The sequence below is a fragment of the Falco naumanni genome, chromosome 1 (genome assembly GCF_017639655.2).
Source record: "Falco naumanni isolate bFalNau1 chromosome 1, bFalNau1.pat, whole genome shotgun sequence".
Lineage (NCBI taxonomy): Eukaryota > Metazoa > Chordata > Aves > Falconiformes > Falconidae > Falco > Falco naumanni.
The window spans coordinates 119,509,874-119,534,785 of NC_054054.1; the positions used below are offsets into that span (position 1 = coordinate 119,509,874).

At 43.4% G+C, this 24,912-nt stretch overlaps 2 protein-coding genes across 5 annotated transcripts in view; one reads left to right on the forward strand and one right to left on the reverse strand.

Annotated features, from left to right (window-relative positions):
* Window positions 1-667, reverse strand: part of TMEM94 (transmembrane protein 94) — a 52,336-nt gene extending 51,669 nt beyond the window's left edge. For both annotated transcript variants that reach the window (XM_040581653.1, XM_040581646.1), the window contains exon 1: window positions 524-667. The gene's annotated coding sequence lies outside the window, so the exon portion shown is untranslated. The remainder of the gene's footprint in view (window positions 1-523) is intronic.
* Window positions 668-812: 145 nt separating this feature from the next.
* GRB2 (growth factor receptor bound protein 2) overlaps window positions 813-24,912 on the forward strand; it is a 61,956-nt gene continuing 37,856 nt past the window's right edge. Inside the window, exons 1-3 of one of the 3 annotated variants that reach the window (XM_040581680.1) lie at window positions 813-1,039; window positions 1,140-1,266; window positions 15,125-15,342. In XM_040581680.1, the coding sequence (XP_040437614.1) occupies window positions 15,265-15,342 (78 nt within the window). In that variant the 5' untranslated portion in view covers window positions 813-1,039; window positions 1,140-1,266; window positions 15,125-15,264. Of the gene's footprint in view, window positions 1,040-1,139; window positions 1,267-10,101; window positions 10,224-15,124; window positions 15,343-24,912 lie in introns of those variants that run through there. The other 2 variants (XM_040581687.1, XM_040581682.1) reach the window with 2 other exon arrangements.

Below are 24,912 nucleotides of genomic sequence, written 5' to 3' on the forward strand. Positions count from 1 at the left end.
AGGGGCCGAGGCAACCTCCTGCAGGCGTTTCAGTGAGAATTGGGATCCCCAGAAGCCCCTCGGCAGAGCAGAGCGGCCGCAGCGGGCCCGGGCCCCCGCCCCCCGGGGCTGAGGAGCCGCTGCCCGGCGGGGCGCGCTGCGGTGAGGCGGAGTCTGTCCCTCCGCCGCGGGAGAAGTCCCGCCGAGCCGCCAGCACGTGTGGCAGCGCCTTTTCTGGGTGCTTGTGGTTTAGTTTTTGGGGTTTGTTTGTGGGTTGTTGTTTTTTTTTAATTTCCTCTCCCTCCTAAGCCGCTAGGTAACGCGCCGGCGAGATGCCAGGGCAGGCTGCGTAAGGGGAATGGCACTGCGCGGAAGAAGGCAGCTCGGCCGCCCCGCCGCCGGCTCTGCCGCGGGCCTCCCCGCCATGGCCGGCAGCCTCCAGCCGAGCGGGGACCCCCGCTGAGCGAACGGCGGGCCTTCTCGGTCCTGCTCCCCGACGGGATGGAGCCCGGCCGCGCCCCGCCTCCGCTCGGCCTATACTCACCAGCCGCACCGGGCAGTCTCGGCGGGGAAGCCGCTCGCCCGCCGGGCCTCCCCGCGCGCCGCCGGGGCCGCCATCAGGGTCACTGGCAAGCGGGACGCCACGGCGCTGGGGACCCGCGGTGGCGCTTCGGGGCGGCCGCAACAAGCCGGTGTCTGGTTGGTGAGATCCCGCGCGGCCACCCGTACGCCGCGCGTTGATTGGCTTGGCCAGGGTGGCGCGCGAAGCCGGGCATCCGCCCTGGCGGCAGGTCGGGGCTAGCCCTGAGGGGAGCCCGAGTGCCCTGAGGAGCGGCTGCTCGGCCCCGGCGGCGGCGCTGGGGGGCCGGGCAGCAGAGCGGCCACCCCCCTGGCCCCGCGGCTGCCGAGGTGCCGTCGGAGGGACGGCGCTGAGGGGCAGTGAAGTGACTCGGGGTGAAGGGAATGCCCGAGGGGACAGAGAGAGCCCGGGAGAGGCCCTGTGGCCTAAGGCTCCAGCCCTCTGGCAAAGGCTGGCCGCGGGGGGTGCCCCAGTCAAGGGGTGAGTGAGGGAGAAGGGTTGTCCCTCTGCCAGGGCTGTGCCTCTGCAAGGGGAGGGTGACACCTGCAGATCTCCCTCTGAAAAGCCGCTTTTGCCGTAGAGTAACCAACGGACTGGAAGTCTCGAAGGAGCCGTGAGGTGAACGCACGCGCTGGGTGCCAGATGCCCGGGAGGCCGTGGTGGGAACCAGAACACAAACATGTCGAGCTGGTAATCTAATGAGAAATGTAAGCTGCTGCCGAGTCTGGAAGGGAAATCAGAGGTGTGAGGCAGAGATGGTCTGCGTCTGTGTACAGAGATTTGGGGTTTGTTTTCTGAATTCATAGTGGACTGGCTAAATCGAAAAGATGCATGTCCCTTAGTTTTAATTTCTTTCTTGTTCCTGTAGTTCAGTGTAGAGCTTGTATCATCCCAGGTTGTGATGCGACAGTTCCCCTGTGAGACTTTTTTTTACAAAACTGATGTTCGTTAGTGTGCTGAACTACAGATGCTAAAGCCTGGCACAGTTGTTTGCAATTTTACGGCAATAAATTGTACAATGAAGTTGTGCTCTGCACTGTTTTCTCTGCAGATGCAGTTTTGGACAAGAACGTAATGTTTTGGGAGTATACTCGATACTCCTTTGAGACAGTCTATTTTCACAGTGTGTGGATCCATACAGAGTGCAGGAGTTCTCCAAGTGCGATTTCAGCTCTTTAAATGCCGTGTCAATTTTAGTGAGAATAATGAGGGCCACAGAACTCCTTGTTTTCCTGAGCTTCTTGTTACTCAGAACAATTCTTTGGAATCAGTTAACCAAAAAAAACCCCCACAACTCTAATACACTTGAGTGACACCGTAAGTGGTTTTGGTGTCTTCGAAGGAAATATTAAAATGGCAGGTGTGGGGGAATTTTACGGTGTAATTTAGAGACAGTATAAGGAAGGGGAAGAGGATAAATGTGTTACTGGAATTGTAATAACATAAGATCATGAATTGTGCTTAGTGCTGCACGAGCATCTTGTTAGTTCCTCTTTAGATTGTTCCACTCCCAATAAAATCTACTTAATTAGTAGAAGGTTTTAAGTAAAAGGTCAGAGTAAAGATACATCTTGAGCAGAGATCCGGAGTCTGGATTGTTTTGCCTCTGACACTGATTCCCTGTGGGTCTTGAACAAGCTACTAATAAAATCTGTTTTCACTCACAAGTATGCTGTGTATAGAATTTCTGGCAATAAGATGTGTGGTTATGGGGGCTGACAGACTGGACCTTTAATGTATTTGTACCTTTATTTCCTCCTTGGTAAATCTGATCTAACTGTTTACTTCAGAGTGATTTAGGGACCTAGCCCTTGTAGAGCATGTTGAGATTATGTGAAAAACATTATCAAAATGCATTATTACAAGGATGGTTGGAAGAGCAAAAATACCCTTGAATTGGACAATATTGCTATAGATTCAGAAATAGGGCAGGTATCCAGAGAGCACTTTCCTGTGTATTCTAGTAGTAGATGACAAAGGGAAACTCAAAAGGCAAATGCTGTGAAGTACTCATGAGGCACTAAACTGGTATGATTTTTGTGTCTGAGAACTTTGGTGTAAAGATCTGTTCTACAATAAAGTGCTCTGTCTTATGTTAAGTCCTCATCCTCTCTATTTTTTTAGTATTACAGAATTGTGAACAAATGATGTAATGGCAAACAAGATAATATTACTTCTGAATCTTTATAGTAATGTAATATTATGGCATGGAAAGCTCAGATCAGTCAATTTTGGCTGCAAATTAGGATTACTTCCCATAGTTGCTTCAATATAGCTATAAAAAGCACCTTGGGTGCTTTTTCTTCACATCCTTCTACTTCTTGGAATTGTTTCACTGTCTAATGCCTCCTATATCATTTTGGTGGGAAGTGAGTTTACAGAAATGAAACAGCTACTGCAAACCTATGCATATAGTCTGAAAATGCTTAATTTCATGCTCACCATGTCTTCAGCGCAAGGATATACAGTCTCCTCTTGGGACCACAACATATGGGCAGAGACATGGCTCAGTTTGCAGTAAGCTTCCGCCTCTGAATGGCTTGCAGTGCCCGACAGATCCAAGGGAACTATTTGACCTCCCTGCATGTGCCTTTCAGTCAGTCCTCATCAGTGTGCTGCTGCGGGTAGAGCAGACATGAAAATTTGAGTAGGACTACTGTAAAGCAGGTATTGTATACAAAAAAAAAATTTATTTGGCTTTTTTGTGTGTGTGTGTAGTTAAGCTCTCTGGTAAGATGTTGAAGTTGCATTTTAATCAATATTTGATGAGTAGCATTTTTGAACAATAGTGCAAAATCATTTAAAAAATTAAATTGGTGAGAAAATTCTGTATTGTTTAGAAAAAGCAATTGCTGCATGTCTGATTCCCCCATCCCTCTGCACATTTCATGACATGCTAGGGATCTACCATATTTCTAATGTGTGTAGTAGTAAGAGAAATTAAAAGGGTAAGATTGATACAAAAGCTGTTTGAGTCTTAAAAATTAAAAGCAGTAGTTGAGTTGACCAACACCTCTACCAAAGCTGAAGGGAAGATAGCATTTCATTTTAGCTGAATAGTAGTACTTCCCAGGTCCTGTGTATTGTTTAATAAATTAGATGCACCTAATTCAATGTTTAATTATAAAAAATGAGATGTTATATTCCTCAAAAGAGAGATTCTGCCTTTTAGTAATAAACAGCATCTGCTTTGTTTTTCTCCAGACGGAAAGGTAATTGAACTGACAATTCCAAGCTGTCCTGAAAATGACAGATGACTGTATTGGGAGTAGGAAGAAAGCTGAATCCCTTTTGTACTCAAGAAAGGGGAGATGGCACACTATAGTTGGATCAGATTCCCTTTTACAGATTTCTTTTGGAGCTTAAGCTGCTCTGGGTGACCCCAGCCAACTCATTTTATTGTTTCATTTCTTAATGTCAGGAATGGCTATTACAGTTCCCAGGTAGAGCAGCATTTCCTACATAGTAATTCTTATAACAATCTTGTCCTTTCTTCTCTTTGTGACCATGCAAACACAATGTGGCATGGAAGAGAATTTGCTTTTATTACATTCTTCCTAGCTCACTCAGTTTTATTGTAAGACTCATGGGTGGTTTTGTTTTGCACTTTTTTTTTGCTAGTTTTGAGGCTAAGCTAACTTTTCTTGTCTCCTGGTCTATAAAAGTCAGAACAGTCCCCGTTTATCTCACATGGTGATTAAGCTGCCTCACAAGTGCTCTTGAGATCTTTAATGAGTAAAATTGTGAAGCTGTTTTGGCAGATCAGCTGTTCTGTCTGGGTCACAAGCACCAACACTTATTTACTGCGCTTGGACGGATTCTCAGAAACAGACAGTTGTGATAACATTTCAATATGTATGTGAGAAGGCCAGGGCAGAGCATTGGGAGGGTTTCTGAACAGGGAGAACTGGCTGATGGTTACAGCAAGGCTCAGAAGTCAACAACTATGAATTCTGTTCCCAATGCTGTTGGACACTGTGGCATTAGTTTATCATATGACTTTGGACAAGTCCTCCATGCCTTTGTTTCCCCATTTGCAGAATATGGATATTTATATTGTGTGTATGTGGATACATCTATTATATCCCTTTGATATTGTTGCCTTTATGTTGCGACGGAGGGAAGACACAGTCACTCAATATGAGTGATCAGCAGACTTCGTTTATTGTACCTTACAGTCACCTTTTATGCCTTGTTATAATTAGCTCATACATATTACAAAAGTTAAGCTCATTATTGGTTAGTTGCCTAAATATCGAGTCCGCCCCTAGTTTCTCTTCTGTAGTTATCTGTTCCCACCTGTAACATTCTCTTCCCACCGCGATCTTCCTGTTATTGTGTAACAAGAACAGCCAAGGATAGTGTATTTTTGCTTTACTTCAGATAAGCTGAGAGTGATGTGCATTTTTGTCCAGCCAGCTGGACTATGTCTATGTGACCCTTTTCAGCTAGCCAGTTATCCACACCTTTATCACTAACACAAAGCTGCAAAATATAATGGAACCAAGCAGTCAATATACAGCAAAGTAGTTGCCCAATCCATTCATTATCCCGTTCTATAAAGAATAGACACAGGAACACATTTGGGCAGGGTTTTTTTCCCTTGGCTTTGGTGTCTGATTCTCTAATTAGTACTGTCAGACAATGTTTCAGATACAGGAATGTGGGGAAATCCTATGTCTAGACCAGAAACCTAGATCTTGAATTAAGGTTTTAGAGAAACTCGAGTAAGACCAGTTAAGTCTTGTAGACTCCAATGGGCCAAGCTTGTTTGGTGACCATTTTAATACTTCATGATCAATGAAGGCAATTTGTTGCCTTTTCTATCTGTAAAGTAGTGTCTGTAGGTCTGTGGCCTGACTTTTAAGGTTAGCACCTAGATTCTAGGTTTTCTCAGGGTGTTTAGCATCTTCCTAGAGCAGGTCATGTTCATTGCTCTTTTGTTGCATCAGGCTTGTTTGGTGAAGCAACTTCTGCTCCAAGATAGGCTAAAATATTTAGCAAATGGAATAGTTTGGGATTTTATGGTTAACGTACGTGGCTTGATGATTACACTGAGGCCAGCGTGGGTTGATATGAGAAGAAAAAGGCAAGGGTGATGTTCATGCAACAAAAATCAACAGCCCCATTCCCAGCATTTGCTCCTTGCTGTGCCTACATTCCTGGCATTCCCCTATTTGCCGCACCCACTTTATTCCTGTGCATTTCAGACAGAGGTATATAGCAAGTCAGTTCCCCTACAGCTGTCAGAACAGTCTTATGGCATTAAATTTTCAGCTTGCAAGAAAATTGATCAGGGCTATCTTGAGTTACCTTTGTCTATTCCACATTCCCCATAGCAGATTGTCTGAGTTGTTTTTTGTGGGAGGAAGCATTCTGTCTTGGTTCATACATCAGGCTGCTTAAATACAACTCAGATAACACACATAGTGTTATGCTGTGTGAACTGCAGCAATACATTGCAGAATCACAATGTGAAATTTTGAGCATCTTCAGATGTGTTGAGCCAGTCAGGGTTTTGCTTTAAAAGAAAAAAAAATTGCTACAATTCTTTGAAATCAGGAAACACGTCAGAGGAAGAAAGGTGCATATTAGCAGCATATTTTGTTACAATTATTGTGCCAGATGTCATTAAAAAAAAATAAAAATCATTGCAATGGACACAAAAGTTCCTTAAATTGGCAGTTATGTATTGTAGTTTATGATCACGGATTCTCATGTCTGAGGAGAATGGGCTTAGGAACAAATGTGAAGGCTACAGAAAAGATGAAGTGAGACATCTTGGAGAGCTCTAGCAGGAAAGCTTCCTCTGCCTTCGGTTCAGCAGACTCAGAAGCTGAAGTACATGGAATGTAGGGTTAAACCACATCTTTGTAAAGAAATGGCTTACATTTCAGGTCAAGAAGGTGATCTCCCTGTGAAAAACCAGTGCTGATGAAGCAAGGACTTACTCAAGGCCAGCGGTTTCTTCTGTTAGAGCTGGGATGTGATGTCAGATTCCAGCAACCACTAAGAATATTCCCACTTGTGCTCAAGGGAATTACACCCCACACTGCCCACCCCCCGTTTTATCGTTGATACTGACAGTATGTAAAGTACTCAGATGTTAGATTTTTCCTCTTGATTGATTAGAAGCCTTAAGGATTTTGGCCTCATGCAACTTTGCATCAAGTTAACATCTACAAATTAAGGATCACATTTGTTCTCCACTTAACCTTGGGTTTTTCTTGTTGCAGCCTCTGTTCCACCTGAGAGAGATGATCGCTTTCTGGGCTCTTTCTGTGTCTTGCACTATCACCAGAAAGATTCTGCTATAGTTAAATTTGTTCACAATGCATGCAGAACATAGAGACCACACTAGCTCATACTGTCATTACTGTGTCAGTTCATAAGCTTTTAACTTGTGTTTGCTGAGAGAGAACAGATATGAATCAAAGCTAGAGCAAATATTTTCTGATTATGAATCCTCTCTAAGTTCAATAGCTCTCCCAATAGTTCCTAGTTGCTCTTTTGTTTGAGGCAGAGGCCCCTGGGCTCCAATTTAAGCTCTGAGCCTGGTTTTCAAAACCACCTTTGAAGCTGCCTGTGTTGATGCTCTCAGCAAGTGGGAGTGAGAGGTCACTTCTTTATTCCTTTGAATGAAAAGAAACAGTCTAGAATATCTTCCTGGTTAGCGTTTAGTTTCTTGCATCAGCCCTACAAGGAAGTACGTTTACTGCATACAGTAGCACTAAGATGGTGGCAAAAATTAGGAACATGTACACAGTATCGCTTAATACATGCCAGCTGCTCATCTGGAGAAGCAGTATGTTATGACAACACATGCTAAGGTCATGCATTTGCTGTGACAACACTAGAAAAAGTTCATCTTTAGATGACATACAGTGGGAGTTCTGAGTGCTAATAATGTAAAAGTTTCCACAATAATTAAATTCCATTGCAAGGAAACAGATATTAATGGATCATAGTTTAAAGACTGTGTCAAGATAAGGCACATACATTCACTAACTTCCATTATTAATGTTACACTTCATGTCAGTGACAGGGTATTAATACAAACATTCCAAGCAGCAATTTTTAAACTTGAGTGGCTGCTTACACAAAAATACAGTTCTTAACAAATATTTCTCTGATCTATTGATAGCAAACGCCATACATTTATTTCCCCAGACTGCTCTAAAAAGTTTAAAAAGACATCCAAAAGAAATGTCAGACACCAAGATTTTTCTTACCCTTAGTAGTACTTAAAATACTCAGAGCTAATCTTAGATTATATTTTATCACCCCAAACTGTCATAGAAAATTCAAGCTATTCCTAGACTACAAAAAACATTTGAAATTGATCCTCTAGCAAAACAATGTCTCTGTTGCCTTTTTGACCCTTGCTTACAGCTATGCCAGGATTTCAGCTTTTGCTGTAGTGAAGCTGCCCTGTATTTGCACATTTAGTTGTGTATTTTTCTAAAGCATTAACTTGTTTGCAAGCTGGAGGAACATGCTACATTAATTGGTTTGCAAGCAAGTATATGTCAGCAACTCCTTTATCAGGCATATCTTTCTATAAGGCTTTGATCTCTGCTATTTCTAAAATTTGATGCTTGTTTAATTTTCTAGGACTGCCCTTTTAAAGTCGGGCAGCTGCAGCCTCTTAAAGTAGCTATCATTCAACTGGCAGCTGTTATCCATATCTGGCTTTTCAAGTCCAGCTAAAAGTAGCTGCTATAACTTGTCTGAGATGATGTTATTTAACTTATAGGAGGCTTACAAAGAATTTCTAAATCCTCGTTTTGAGGTCGTACATGAAACCAGAGATTCTGTAAGCCTGTTCTAGGAACAGTACTTACTGGGGACTTGAGCCATCTTGGAATCTAGCTCAGATTTCATCAATCTTTGTGTCATCCTAGATGAATCACTTTTGCATCCTCAGAAAGAACATCTGAAACATTTGTAACATCCTCAAGTCCTATAGCTCCTTTCCTCCACCCTTTCCAATTTTTGAATTAAGTATTGGGAGAATTCACACCTTCCCCCAACACCCAGATCTGGGAAATAAGTTAAAACTCCTTAAATACAATGCTATTAGGATAAGAAAATGATCTTGCTAAGGCTTTAAACCACATATTTAATCCAAAAACAACCTCTCGGGAATCTTTATCAAGCTGCTTAAGCATTTAGAATGAGAATGTTAGTAGGCAATGTTTGCAGAACATGGTTTGTAAGCCAAATTGTATGAGGTAGCAGTATTTATTCTGATGGTATTCTGATCTTGGTATGGGTGAAACCATGAGAGCCACCTGCAGAGTACAGCCAGGGACATCAACTGATGTGGTGGTTCATTTAAAAAAGAAAGTGGGTTTAATTGGAGGCTGCAAATGTGCATCTTTGTCATAAAACAAAATATCCGTTATCTTTGCCTAAATTAGATACAATCTTGGTGCAGAATAATCCTGCATTTATGTGAGCCCAGATGGGAACTCTGCAGTTTATGTCTTGATACTGTGGCACATGCTGTGCTTAGATTCCCCCTTTACAGTCTCAGCATCTTTTTGTGCGTGGGGAGTGGGGAGTAACCTGTCTGGGGGCAAAAACAAAGGAACCCTGTAGCTGGCTCATCCTTTCATGGGAACGGGAGTACAGCTGTAGAAAGCCTCTGGTTCAGAAACTAGCTCTCCTCTATAGAGCTAGAAGCATTTTTTGTTCAGTGGCTTTGAGGAATTGAGGCCTGATGCTTACCTGAACAACTGTTTTACTGTATGTTGTAATTAAAGAGTATTTTCAAGCTAAAAGAATGCCAGAAGGGTCACACAGTTAAACACCTGTGCCATCTGAATGTGGTCCTCCATGCATATTTTAATTGCTATGTGTGGTCACACTGCTGGTTTGTTGTTTTTTTTTCCTACAGCATGAGTGCCTTAAGCTCGGAAGGGACAATAGTTGCCAAGTAATGACTCTACCAGGTGTATTCTTTGCTCTCAAGAGTCTGGCGAGCAGTTCTGCACCCCTCGGTGCCTGCTCACATGCTGTGTGGGCAAGCCTGGTGTGACCTGGCGTGGAGTTTTCCATGCTAGCCACAGGTTGCTTCTGATCTGACCTGTCCCTGCCAGCTCCGTGGGGCTGCCCTGTCTTACCTCCGAGCAGAGCACGGATAAATGAGGCAAACGCTCTGCACGAACCCCGAGTGTGCTCATGGCCGCCTCCCCCGGGGGTTAGTAGTCTGAACGCGGCACAGTCCCTACGATGCTCGGGAGGGCTCGGTACCTCGGCCGCTGCCTCTCCCCGCTCGCCTCTGCACAAATCCCGCGGCGAGGCCGTGCCCGGTGTCAGCCCCGGGAAACCGGCAACCCGGCCAGTCCCGGCCCGGCCCCCGCCGCTCCCTGCCGTGCGCATGCGCGGGGCGGGCCCGCCCTCCGCCCGGGGAGGGGAGCGCGCAGGAGCTTCTCCCGGGTGGGCGGGGCGCGGCCTCGAAGGGCGGCTGACAGGGCGGCTCTCGCGAGAGTTGCTGCGGGAACGGCGGCGGCGGCGGAGCAGGCGGCGGGCGGGGGGGGGGCCCGCGGGACGGGGCCGTAGCGGTAGCCGAGGCGGCGCTGGAGGGGCGGCCGGGCCGCGTGGGGCCGGGCAGGCGGCGAGGACCTTCGGGCGGGGCGGCGCCCCCCTGCGCTGCGCGGTGAGTCCGGGGGGTGTGTATGGAGGGCGGGCGGCGCGCCGCTGATTTCCCCCTCCTAGCCCCCGCCCCGGTGCGGCGCGGGGAAGGCCCTGCCCGCCGCGGGCCTTGCCGGGGTGGGGGGCGCACGCTGAGCTCCGGCGGCTGGCGTCCCCCGGCGGCGCGGCCTGGGCTCCTGGGGTGTTCCGCTTCTCCCCGCCGTGCTCCGCGGGGCTCGCCTCAGCGCGTCCGGGGCTACGGGCCTGGGCCCGGCCCCTTCTCGGGAGTGCGGGCGCGGCGGGGCCGGGCCGGGCCGCCCGCGGGCGGGGGTCGGAGCGCGGGCCCGGGCCGCACGGGCGTTATCGGCGAGGTGGGGCGGCCCAGCTCGCTGCACTCGGGTCCCCCAGGCGGGTGTTAGCTCGGGTGGCTTCCCTCTGCCCTGCGTCTGTGGTGTGGGCTGGCGCTGGTTCGCGGGGCTCGTTTTTGATATTCCCCGGAAGAGTTCCGTAACTCCAGGCCGCTTCCAGAGGTTAAAAGGTTGTGAATGCCCAGCAGGCAGGTTAACATCTATTTCTCCAGAGGCCTTTTGGGGTCCTGCTTCAAATGTGAGTTTCTCTGAGGGGGAAGGACCTCTTTCTCCTAGTGTCTTTCTCCTCTGAACTTCCTCTTGAGAGATTCAGCGTTGGTTTTGTGGGTTAAGGTTTAGCTTGGCAATATAGTTTCAAATAATCTATAGGAGACGAGGATGCAGTCTTGTTAACTCCCACAACATCTGACTGGTACATCTCTTTTATAACCTAAAGAGAAAAATACTCTGTAGCACAGTTAATAGCTGGGAGAGCAATTAATTGATAAATATAGTGTTTAGGGAAGGTAATTCCTTGTTTTAAATATTACTAAATGCCTGTTGTTAACAGCCGAAATTTGAAGGGTCACAGGTTGTTAATCTTCTTCAAACACAGTGTTGTTTGTAGTCCATTTCTGTGCAAACTTTGAATATTGAGAACTTGTGCCAAAAAAACCCTTTCAATTATCATCTCTTAGGACGATTAAGTCATGTAGTGTTCAAAGTATTTCATAATACCAGGCAAGCTTGTAACATTTAAAGCTACTTTACACAGTTTAATAAGAAAAAAAAAGTGTCAATAATGACATTTTGGCAGAGGTGAAGTTTTCTGTTAACTGATAAAATCTGATAAGTGTTATCTGTGCTTTGTGCTGTAGCTTAGTTTTGTAAGTGATATCTTGAGTTGTCCTTTGGCAAGACATGCTTAAGGAAGTTGAAATCTATTAAGCTAGTAGATCATGAGTATTATTTATGATCCCGAATGTTCTGGTTTGTATATGTTGATGATTTAATTTATATATTACCCCATTTGTTTATTATGTTATACTTCCTTATTTGGTTAATTTGAATTAGTGCTCTGCCCTTACAATTTTTTTTTCTATTCTTTTGTCTAGAGCCCTGACACTTAACATTTCTGCATGTCTTCCAGATGATGTATCCACTAGTTTTTCTTTCCACCACCCTCAGTAATGTTTTGTCCTGTAACAGCTGATGAAGCTTAGGATCTGATTTTTTGCAAAATCTTCCACTGAACATACCTTCTTTCTTCCCTTGCTTTGGCTTTTCTAAACTCTCTGTTCTTCTATTCCTGCCCATAACACTTTCCAGAAGAACAGTGAAACAGTGGAAAGAGAGCAATGAGGAAGGTCTCGCTTGCTAGAAAAAGTGCTGTTTTTAAAAGCAGTATAAAAAGCCTACCTTTGCCTCTGTTTTTTGAAATATCTGTTGAAAAGAATATGAGGGTTGTTTCCTGTTGGCTACAACAGGGAGGTTTGTATTTATAATTATTTATATTGCATTCTGAGCTGCAGCACTGTAGTGCTTAATGAGAATTTACTGTTATCTGCATCTGCTGCCTTTTCTTCCTCTTCCCCCACCCTGTTTTTTTTAAGAGCAAGAGAACTATCTTGTCACAGTAAGGCAAGAGGTGAAAAACATATATTTTGAGAAATCTTAGTCATTTCTCTAGTAAGATCCTGTGAAAATTCTTGTAATGTGTCTTCATTGTATTTGTATTTTGACTGTTATTCATTTATACCTATCTTATTCCATTTGACATCTGTGGAGCTGGGGTATTTGTATTATTTCTTCTATTATGGAGCTATAGTATTTGCAACGTCCTGTTTCACTGCCTGGCTAAAGCAAGATGCCTACAGCTGTGCTCTCAGTAGGCAGAGACCTAGCACAAGCTCCTTCCCCAGTAAGCCTTTTTTTCCCCCTTGTTCTGCAGTTGGTTTGTTTGTATTTTAATAATTGTGTGACTGACTGTCTATGCGAACTTATTAAATAGATTAGTGAACAGCAAATGCTTTCTCAGTGATGGTAAGGGAATTGGTGTTCTAAGTTTACCTTTTCTGATATTTGCTGTGTAAGTATCTTGGTTTAATATTTTCAAAGCCTTTCCCTAAATTACATGTAACTTCGGTGCCTGAACTTTAGCTACACTTTTGCCTAAAGTCATGATGGTTCTATGCTGCAGTTGTTGTTAGTATTGTTACCTAGAAACATCACTCCTTTATATGCTGACAATATATACGATGGTGGTAGTAATATGAATGTATGTTTAAAGAAAATTGTGTGATGAGTCTCTTTCATCTTGAATTGTGCTGGAAAATTTCCCAGTGTTGCACTTTTGCTAAGCTTGGGGAATGCCGGTATGGTTCTTGGAAATGCTGCATCAGTTTCTCAAAGAAAGTAGTGTATTAACTCCTTCAGGTAGGAAAAAATATATAATTCTCAGATACTAATGCAGTACTGGGTAGCAACACTTGTGTGCTGCAAAGACAGGAACATTTACCAATTGGCAGTAATTTCTTTCTTTAAATGTGTCTTAAGCCTATAACATATTAAGTTGTGCAACTTTTACATTCTTAGGTTTGGAACTTAGGGTTTTCAAGCAGTGTTCCCTTAGCTGATGGTGTTTACATGCCCATATAATTATATGCATTTTCTAATGTAGCATTGTGCTGTTTGAAACACCAAAATGTTACTGCCAGTAATATTTATTTTTAAGAAGGAATGGAAACAGGTGATGTTTACCATTAAAGGTATAGGACATGTAGACAGTATGCTTGAACAAATTTTCCATTGCTTCATATGGAATCATTCACGTGGCTCTTGAATATTGCTATAATAGCAGAAAAATTTATAAATACCATCAGTTAAAAAAAACAGAGGCCGGGTTAGAAAGATGAGGAGATGGTGAACTGAACACAATAGAGGCGGCACAGGGAAAACGTTCAACGTTCCTGGCAAAGGAAGGTTATTGTTGTTGTTTGCATGTGTGGAAGACTGACATCAGAAAGCCAGATGCTTTTTCATCAGCATTGACACTAAAATTAAGTATTCTAAAATCACCAACGTGTAGCTAAGATGACATGCTTTTTGGTTTTGGTGATATGTGTTGGTCAGAGCTTGTATCCAGTGTATTTCTTGCCAGTGGTTGTGGTAGCACAGATTGTTCAGTTGTGATCTTCGTAGCTGTTGACAGCTTTGTCAGTCTTACTGACGTTTCAGTCAGTAATGCTGTGTAGGAGTACCAAAGAAAACCCCGAGCCCTGTCCACGTGGGGACTTCACTAAGCTGGTGGTCTTTTGATCAAGGTAAATCCTGTAAATAGCTCTTCTCATTCGGCCAGTTTCCTGTGATGGAATCTCCATTCTGGTGTTTGCCTCGAGCGAAAGGAGCTGAAGGTTGGCCAAACATGGAACTCATGGAATATAAGCATGTTAATTGCTGAACTGCATTTATGTAAGGCAAGTTTTTCTCCAAAATGAGAAAATACTACTTGCCATCTGTTGCCTTTGCGTGTGGCAGGGCTCTTTCTGGGCCATAACCGCAGAGACTGAATTAGCAGGTGCGTGGGTTCGCTGCTGTGTGTCAGATCTCTTCTCTCTTGAATTGTTATTGACAAGTACCAGCTTTCCGCTGGTTCCGCAGGGGGGTGTTGGTTTTTAACTTATAGACTGTCTTGACTTTTTTCTGATCCCTTACCTTCTCCGCTATCAAGTTGGATTAAATCCTTCCTATTCTAACCCAAGATCAAGATTTAAGCCTTTTCAGCGGTTTCGGTGTGTCTATGTATGCCTTGCCAGGTCTGATGTCGTTTCTTCTCTGGGCCCATAAAGATACGCAAACTTGCTGATTTTCATGCTGTGCTTAGGAAGATGTATTTTTTTTGTGTGTTCTGCTGCTGGAGATGCTGGAATTTCAGGATGGTTGCTTTTATGTTAGCGTGAGCCCAAACTTTCGTCTCAGTGTAATGCTATTTTCGGACGCTTTGTGCTCAGCATTCCAAGAAAGTTCTGTTACAGAGGACCCGCAGAAGCGTCCTCTGCCTCGTCTGGCTTAACCGTGAATGGGAGCTGCGGGAGCGGAGAGCCCCGAGCGCCGGGGCGGGCTGCGCCCCCTTCCCCGCGCCGCCTGTGGCCGGGAGGGCCGGTGCTGCCGGCGCTTCGCCCCGCGGCCCGGCCCCGCTGCCGTCCGCCCGTACCCGCCCGGTGCGGTGCCCGGGGTCCGCCCGGCTGGATCGGCTTCCCCCAGGGGCGGGAGCGGGAGGCCGTGCCCTCCCGGGCTGCGGCGCCGCGGGGCCTCCGCCCGGCTCCGCCGCGGGCAGCGGGGCGCGGGGCCGGCGGGCTGCGGCGGGGCGGGCGGCTCCTCCCGCCCCCGGGGCCGGCGGGGCGCCCATTGGCCGCGGGCCGTGTCACTCGGGCGAGACGGGCCTGGGCGAGCGGCGGCGGGAGGAAGCGGCGGCCGCGCCGCGCCGGGCGGAGGGAGCGGCCCTGGGCGCGGCCCCGGCCATCGATCCGTGCCACTTCCCCTAATGGCCCGTCTCTTCCTCCTCCTCCCCCTCCCCTAGGGCGGATCGTCCCCCGGCCTCCCTGTATGTGAGAGACGGGGCCGGCGCCTCGGACGGAGCCGGGCCGCCGCGGGACGAGCCTCCGGAGGCTTCGGGAGCGCTTCCTTCCCAGCGCCCGACCGCCGAGCGGCAGCCCCAGCATGGAAGCCATCGCCAAGTACGACTTCAAAGCCACCGCGGATGACGAGCTGAGCTTCAAACGGGGGGATATCCTTAAGGTAAGTGGGCTCGGCAGTTCCCTCTCTCGCCCCGGGCTCTTCAGCTTCTCTCTGAGCCTCTTCCTGCCCGTCGGACCCGACCCTCTTTGAGTCCCCAGAGAACGCCATCTCCTTTTAACAGGGTACCTCATGACCTCCTCGATTCCAGCCTGACCTTTTTAAGAGCAGGAGAGGCTGTTTTGCTTCTGTGTTAAGCATGCGTCCCAAAGTCCATCATTCGTCTCTTATGAGATTGGAATATTTGAAAACTTTGCTGTAAACATGCTAACAAATAAGCAGAAGTATAAGATAATCTCTACACTGAATTCCCTTCTATGAGAGGAAACCCAGAAAGTAATCAAGATCAATTTGGTATTCCTTTCCTTTGCCTCCTGCCAAGGATTCCAATATCAAAGAACAATGATTAGATTATTTCTCAGTAGATAATCTTTTAGCATCAGGCTGTCAAATATTGGTGCTGAGTTTTATCTTCAGTTGTGATGAACTCAAGTGATAAACTTGTGGCTGAATATTTAATGGATCTGTGCAGATCTAAGTGTATGTTGGAGTGCATTACAGGAATTTAGTTTGAGGGTTCTTTCAATATATCAAAGGCTTTTTAGGCTTCATCTTGGCTGTAGTAAAGGAATCTGAAAAATATTTGCATTTCTAAAACTTCACTTAAAAAACCTGGATGCACAGAACAAGCCAAAAATTTTATTTCAAGAGGGCAGTAAAATATAAAAATCCATAGTGATTTGGCCATAGTGAAGCTCTGAGCTTTGTTGTTTCCAAGTAATAAGAGCTGTATTGTAGAATGTCTTATTGGAGTTTCACTCAGTGTTTCTCCATAAACGTGTAAGATGTGCTTTACCTTCCTAGTGTGATGTATTTAATACTAAAGTATTTTAAGCTGCTGCTTTCTAAAATGCTTCGAGTAGAAACTGTTTTGAGAGGTGCCTGTCCTGCAGATGTAAGGCTGTAACTTTGTGTATGCTGACAAATAAAATCCTGCAGACCTCAATGGGATTACTCATCTGCTCAAAATTTTTGCTAGGGAAGGGCTTGATTTTAACTACTATTTTAAGATAAGTTGGAAAAAACAACCTCTATGTGTAAACTTAGTATGTGGGTTTCTATAGCTGATACTTCAGTAACATAACTGTGACTTTGTTAAAAGTGCAGTAATGCTGTGTGGCCATCAACAGATAAAGGTTGCAACAATGTATGCTGCTCTGAGATTGTTAACTTTATAATCACATCTGTATATACCCTACACATCCCTGGCCCGTAACTGGCCTAAAAATGCCTGTTAGACACGTACACCTCAATTTCAGTGTTTATGTAAATTACCAGAATATTTCCTTTTGCAGTCTTTAAACATTAGAGACTGTCAGAATTTTAGAAGTCTTCTGTGATAACCTGGCATTTATTTTTCTTGACCTGAGCTGTATTCTTCAATTTTGGGCTACCTGCTAGCCACCCTCAGCTTTTATAGTATATTTGAAGTAGAGCACAGCTGAAGTCAGCTTGTAGAAAATGCTGAACAGGAAGGAAAAATTAAGTATAATTAAATATAGTTTATTTTAAAGTGTATTCTTAATTATTTTCATCTAGTTTGGTATAGAAGTTTGCTGAAGTACATGAAAAAATGTCTTGTAAAATTTGCATTTGTTTAAAAGTATTTTCTTCTCTAAGAATTAAAGGAAAAATAACTGGGTTTAAACTCTTGAAAGTTTAGTCTGTGTTAAAACTCTTACAACTGCACACAGTGGCTGATAGTAAGATGTTCTTGAGTCCTAGCCACTTAATGTCATCCTATATATGCACATTTTGTCTCAAGAATAGAAACTTGGTGGTATGTATGCCATTACACTACATTAATAACTGTATTTTTCCGGGAATACAGGGAGGAATTTTCATACTGCACACAAAACCTAGGCTGACACTTCCTCAAAGCGTTGATTAACAGTTCTTCAAACCGTCTTTCATTTCAGCTCATATTCTGAAAATGCATACAAATTTTACATACTTGCCTCATAGATGAGTAAACTGAGTCATGGAAATGGTAGATTGCTCAAGTTTATCTCTAAGGTTAGGGAAACTCCAAGAGTCTCAGGAATCCTTCTGCACGTAATTGAGATGAGTTCAGTGCAGCATAAGGTTCACTGTCTAAAAGTGGCAACTTTCAGACAAATAAGCCAAAACCAATTAGAATTGTTACAGTTCACTTTACTCAAACTGACAAACTTCTGTGGTGCTTTGTCATTTTGAAAGCCTGGTTCGCTTCAAATGTGTTTCAGGTTGTGGAAATTAATTTCCATCAGAAGTGCCGGATCTGTTTTGTTAGTACTTTGCTCATGACTGAGAAATCTCAGGGTATCCCATTCATGGGCCTCACGTGATCAGTCTTATTAATCAGGTCAGTCCCACTGCCCACAAATGAATCGGGAAGAAAAAATAAACTTGCAACATGTTGAATGCATCTGCATGCTTCACTCCTTCAGTATCCCACGCTGAGGTGTACATGTAACTTGACATGTATTGAAGACTTTAAACAGAGCTACCAGACACCTGTCTTGATGGACCTCCAAGTTAAGTCAAGTTAGTTTGATGGCATGTACGATGCCAGTAAAGGATTGTTTTGTAGCAAAACGTTATGCCTTGGCCACACTAAGGAGAGAACAAAATCTCTAATGCTTTAATTCCCACTCCTTGGAAATTTGTGTTTCTCTTTGTGGCGAGAGAAGGCAAAGATGCACACTATCTGACTGCCTCTGATTTCAGCAGATAACTTGCCTATGATGTCATGGTGCCATTACTGCTGCATACCCACGTATTCGGGACTCGACTGAATAGGATTTGAACTGTAGCCATTAAGCTGGTTGTTAGTAATCTTATGGCTGGTTTCCAAAAATGAGTGAAGATAGCTGACCTTTGGCTTGCAATTGTAAAACAGCTGAGTGAAGAGGAAAAGTGCTTGGCCTCCTCTTTTTGTGGGCACTATATGGTAAAAGCTGCTTCTATGATTTTCATAATGCTGGCAGTACGCTGGATCCCCTTTCATGTAGTGATTCTATAGCAGTTTGTGGTATTGCCCATTCAGGAGCTGCGAAGTGACAACTTGCTTTAAACTTTTAAAATACATTAATACTACTTGCCAAGCCTTTTCCAGAGAAAGGAAAGGTTGCTGTGTCCTTCTGTGTCTTCTGGTTACAGTACAGTGCTGCAGCTCTCAACTGGTGGTTGCTTCACAAAAATTTGTTGTGACTGGGCATACCGTTAGGGGTATGAGGATAGCCTGTCCTGTTACTTGAAAAAGTAAAAAAAAAAAACCACAACAAAACCCAACAAAAAAACCAACAAAAAAACCAACCGATTCCTCCTTGAAATTTTGATTTACTGTTTTTCACTTTGAGTAGTTGATGGTTGCCATGATGATTTTTCAGTCTTTTTTTCCCCTTTCACTTGCTGTATTTATTGAAGTTGGGAGTAGTTGACTCCAGTCTCTGTATTTGATAGTCAGGTTTTATGTCCCCAAAAACTATTGTATTGCTAGCAGCTTCTGGTTTTGTTGGCCTTTTGCTATCTGGCAAGTATCCAGACCTAAAGTGTGCTAATACTTGCTGGTGGTTTGGCAGGAGCTGGGGGAGAAGGAGAGACAAAAAAATCGTTCTTTCTCTCATCTCATCATTATTTCTTTTCTCTATTCCTCCTACACCTAATCTGAAGTGTACAGTTAATACTGTGGTGCTCTAATAACCCTTTCTGCATGGTTAATACAGAAGCACTAAACATATTCATGAATATCTTGAATGTTAGAATTGTGGGTTTTTTGAAAACTACAGACCACTGCTCCATTTCCTCTTTTTCCTTCTTCTGTTGCAGGGTTGGGGCATATCTTCAGAAGATCACTTTCCAGAACTGAATAAGTTCCTAATTCCAGTAGTTGACAGCATAATTAATTCAGGGGCACCTACAGATAGTTTCTGAGTAAAATTATTCAGATGGTGTTTTAAATAGAGGGCTGTTGTCTTTAATTTGAAGGTTTTCGCTTTTGTGTTTCACAGAAACCAGCTTTCTTGTATGCTAGAAGAAGGATTTCCTTGATAGGATTTTGATCACCTGACAGTTTCGTTCAGCAAAATCAAGATTTTTCTTCCTACTATGATCGTACACTTGACAGTCACGGCAGGTTCTGTTCACGTGATTGTTTGCTACCAGACTTATTTTCTTTCTGTCAGCCTTTAAGAGGATTGAGTGTTTGCAAACAGTTGATGCTGAGATGGCATTTTCAGTTCCTGCATGAAAACCATTTTTCTGTGTCTGGATACAGTGAAACAGTTTTGCATAGAGGGAGGAGTATGATAAAAATTGGGAGCATGGTCTCCCTTCTCTTCTTCTTCCTCCCTTGTCTTTGAATTCATCTGCGTTGGCTTCTGTGTCGTGGTGTCTGTACCAGAGAACAGAAATTCACAGCTCACAAAGACTTTTCCTCTGTGAAATCATCTTCACTCATCCTTTTTCTCCCTTCCTTACACACCACCTTCATCTTCCCTCATATTTTTTAAGGAGGTGGATTCAGTGAGGTCTTGATGATCTTAGTGTGTGAGAAACATTTTTCCGAATTAATGATTCGGACACATGGCAAGCGCTGAGTGCTTTATAGTGAAATAGGCCAAATATTAAAATGGGTTCCCCAGAGAAGCTGTGGAATCCCCATCCTTGGAGATACGCAGACAAGTCCCCAAGCATTCTGATCTAATTAGACTTGTTTGCAGCAGGAGGGTGGGTTGAGTGACTTCCAGAGGCCTTTTCAACCTATGTTATTCCATGACTTAGCTGTGAGTGGCAACTCTGTTGTATGGGAGGGTTGATTTGTAAAGGTGCACTTACGTCATGTTCCGGCCTTGAATGAAGATATTTGTCATCAATATGTGATCGATATTGCAGTCTAAGAAAACAAAACTGTCAGAAAATTACAGAGACTCATAAACTCTTATGGCAAGTATAGTTATTTTAAAGGTAGTTGATTTGGCATCCTGGCAGTGGAGATTGGTGTTAGAAGGAGTTGCTGCTGTAAGAGGTTGCATTCTTCTGATCTACCCAACTATTCAGTGCCTGTGTTTTTGGTATGAACTTCACAAATACTGTTCCTCTTAAGTATGATACTAATCTGAAGATGGGATGTGTTTTATTAGCTGACTTCTCTAGGCATGGTGGGGGGAAGTGTTGTGGGAAGGAACTAACTAACCTCTGCAAGGTGTGTGTGCCCAAAAAAGAGAACACTAGTGTTCTGTTTTTGTCAAAGAGCTTGGACCTCCTTGGAGCAAGATTGCATTGCTGAAGGTGTCTCTGTGCAGAAGACCTAAATATGGAATATTCCAGACTGAAGGTGTAAAGTAGTCTTCACAAGCAGGAGTAAACACATTCCTCCTTGAAAATGCTGTCTTTGTTTTTATTTAGTAGCTGTTTGTGATGATTATTTAAACTTGTCACTGAGAGCAAAGAAAAATTAGCTCTTGTGAGCTGTGTGCTACCTGAAGCCTGCTGGAGTTATGAATATCAAACAAGACACTGATTAAAGCTAGTGGTGTGGTCAGCTCAGCTAATTTTATTATATTGACTTAACATGTGTTCCATTCTGTTATAACGAGGGGAGATTATGCTAATTTGAAGCTCCAGCTGCCTTTTGCCAATTTAGTGGAAATGCTATTGTTACAGCTTCTCTGCGAGGTCCAGCTTTTGATAGGACTGGTGTGACAGACTTGTGAAAAGCATTAGCAAAGACACATCAGCAAATCAAATTTTGGCTTGCTAAATTACTTATCTGCTTTGTTCAACATGCGTGTCAAACTGCAACCAATATGATGTGCTTTTGTTTTTATTTACTGCCAACACAAAAATTTCATGTTTCCTCTTTGGTTCAGTGACATTTCTGTCATGATAACTACATGATGAGGGAATGTCTGAGAATTTCAGTTCAATAAAATCTGTTATTTTGAGGGACATCTCAGGTGTTAAACAGACTAACTTTGATTTCGCTAGGTTTTTTAAAGTGAAAATGGTAAAAGGTTGATCACGGTTGGGGGAAGAAAGAGAGACTATGATTATAGTAGCATGTATGAAAGATTGAGTGTCATAAATATAGTATTCATAGTTTCCCAGTCTCTGTGCGGAGCCCTGCTAACTGGGGGAGGAGAAAGAATCCTGTTTGTAGTGAAATTCAGACTTTTCTGATTTCTCACTATAATCAATAAAGATCCAACTAAGCGAGGGGAGATAAGGAATCCAATTTGTCTGTGTACAGCTCAGCCTAACCTAAGCGGTGAACTGTATGACCCCTTGGTAAAATCCCTTGTGATTTAAAGCTGCCAGTGGCTATATACCAGAAATCAATAACTAAAGCCTAAACCTCAGGAAAAAATGCGCTGGGCAGAACTAATTCTATTTCTTTGAAAATGAAAGAAAATTAAACATCAGTCCCCTAACAACACTGGAACCAGAAATCTCATAAACTCACATTGAGCAAAAAGGAAATGTAATTTACAAAACCTGATGAATTTTACAATATTAGTCTAAACCGGAAGAACTACTAAAGATAACATTAGGACATGTTCACAATTGCTCTGAGACTCAACTGTTGTGTTAATTTAAGGCTCTTATACTGATGATGCCAGGTTTCTATACTTAACTTGCTTGGTTACCACTAAATCAAAACTTTTGCTGAATTTTTAATAATGTTATTTATTTGTGTCTTGAAAGGTTTGAAAAATCAAAGCTAGTTCTGGAACCATAACAACGAACAACCTTAAAACATCCAAACACACACCCCTATCCACCCCCCCCCAAAAAGAAAAGAAAAAAAAAAAAAAGGAACATTTAAAGCCAGTCATGTAATGGGCATCAGCAAAGGGTATCTATAAAAAAACATACATGAACTAGTTGAGATTAGTTTTGTTTGTGTTTTTCCTGTGTGACTGTGTATGTAGTATCACATTTCTTCTGGGCTGTGGTGTTGAGTTGCAAAATGTCCTTTCCAGGTGTGACAGCAGAGTGTCGTTAAAGCAGTAAGCAGAACTGCTGCACCTCTCTGCGCAGAGGTTTATGGGTATGTCTGCACTATGTAGTCAAGAGATGGGACTGTATCTTCTGTAGCTATATGTAAGCTAACTTTCAGGTAGTTGAAGTAACGATAACCACATTATGGGATTCAACATGATTCACAAAACTTAGACAGGACTCTGAATGAATACTTACCCTGTGCTTAGTTCAGGGTGTCCGAGCTAGGTACTCTGGAGGTCTTAATTAGCAAGATGCTGGCAACAGATAAGCCTGTTTCCCTTCTTCCCTGCTGCCCTCACTCCCTTCTTTCAGTGCTGGTGGGATAGGTGCCAGCTGGAGAGATGAAGCTGTGACTTGTGAATGTAACGTTCAAGTAGAAAAATGACCAGGGAAATGCATTTACTCTTCCTCTGATTGACTTAGAAACAGAGCTTTTGTGTAGTAATTCATTTCACTGGGTCACTAGTGAAAAAGAGGTGGTAGGTCTCAATGTTTTGTTACTTTTTTACTTTATTTAGCATTTTGTTAGGAAAGCTGCCCTTTGATTTCTGTAATTTCCAGTTTTCTCTGAAAATTCTGTTACATTCAAAATGCAAATGAGTAGGTGACTTATATGCAGTCTGCATTTCTACGCTGATCGGCAAACTGATACTGCAGTAGTTTAATACGCGAGTTCTTATCTGCAGCTTGATCCCATTGCTGTTCTTGCTCCGTCATTTCCTTTGCTCGGCCCTGCAGTGGCAGTTCTTGTTATCTCCCAAGCTGGGCAAACATCAGTGACTAGAGTGTACACAAGGAAGTAAAAACGTGGGGTTTAGATGCTTTGGGTCTTGGGAGAGAAAACGGGGTAGGAGAATACTGTCTGTGATTTGGGGGGGTGAGGGAGGCGCTGCGTTAGCTGCAGCGTGGGGAAGGCTGTATTTCCTTCAAAGATCTGTATCTTTCTCAGATGGAACAGCAGCATTGTCCGTGTCAATCAGTCAAGCTTCAGGCTGCACTTTGTTTGTCACATTCTAGGCTCATGCCCTGTTGCAAAGTATTTAAAGCGCTGTTCATGAGTGGCACATGCCTTCAACTTTGAAGTCAATCTTGTAACACCTCATAAGAGTAGGTGTTCAAATGGAGTGGGAGAACGGTTGTGAAGCAGACTGTCTGCGGTGAACTGAACTTGTTCCCATGTCTGATATGCATGATTGGTGCCACCATCTGACAACTCAAGTGAGAATTGGTTTAACAAACTTAAGAGTGTGTTTTTTCATGGTGACATGTGCTGAACACATGGGGTTGTACAGCTGAGCTCTAATAGAGCAAAAAGTGAACTGGCAGTCTCCAAAACTGCTCATGATAATTATTTTTAGGCTATTTATTATATTCCTGAAACCCAGATGCTACTCTACAATACTTCCTGATTAGTTACTAGATGCATCTGAAATTTGCATTTTAAATGGTTGTGTTCATAATTTTCTTCAGCCTGTATTTCTCTCTTTAGTAAAAGAATAGCGTTTTTCTATGGATACTAAATAAAAGCCCGTGTAAAAAAATGTCTTAAATGTCTTGAAGAGCCTAAAAGGCTTTTTTCCCCCTTAAGGAATGTTTGCTCACTTGAGATCACAAGATCTGTACCTGATCTTGAATCCTATTGTCTCCAATTGTTTGAGGTTGTGAAAACAAGTAGACGGTCCTGTTACTGAAGATTCATCAAATCAGGGTTTTTTTGATCCCATGGGGACAGGTCAGCATGGTGACTGGAATAAGGCAAAAGTTAGGACAGCTATTTTTGTCTAGGAAGTAGATTGTCAGCCTCTGTAGAGTAATTTATAATTGTGATGTTCAAACATTACTGACCTTTATAAATAAAATATAGAAAGAGAAAACAGAGTAAATTTATTCTGTTTGTACCTGCTGAATTTAGCTTCTTTGCATGCATTCATGTCAGCATGCACGCTTTGTCGTGAGCTGTGTGTTGGCTCCACTGCAGCTGGACCTCATGCAGAGAGCAGAAAGCCTTTTTTTCAGTTCAGCTGAACTGTAATTATACTGTGTAGTCTCTAAAACCTCTTATTTAAATAATTTGTCTCTGGAATTCATGCTTTCTGCATTGAGCCAGTGTACTTCTTGCTCTGACTTGTACTAAAACTCTACAGGTTTACATGTGGAGGAAAAAATAAAAGTGCTGCTGTTATGCAAAATTGTTTCCCTTGGGAGGAAGGGGGGGAATTCTTCATGAGTTATGTATGAGCCAGCAGGTTCCACTAATCATAGCAGCTCTGCTAGGGCAGAAGACTTGTGGTCTAAGCTAGTCAGCCTTCTGGTTTGTGAGAAATTGGCACAAAATTTTAAACTCTTGCAACTCTTGCTGAGCTTGAGTAAGTTTTTCCATTATAAATCCTTATGTGCAGTCAAATTTTGAGTATTCTTTTGTTACCTACACTTCTTTAGCATAAATATGAAAATGATATTTTAAACATTTGATCTGGCTTTTACTTTCTGCTGTTAACAGTAGGTTATGGTCTGCTTGGAAAGAGC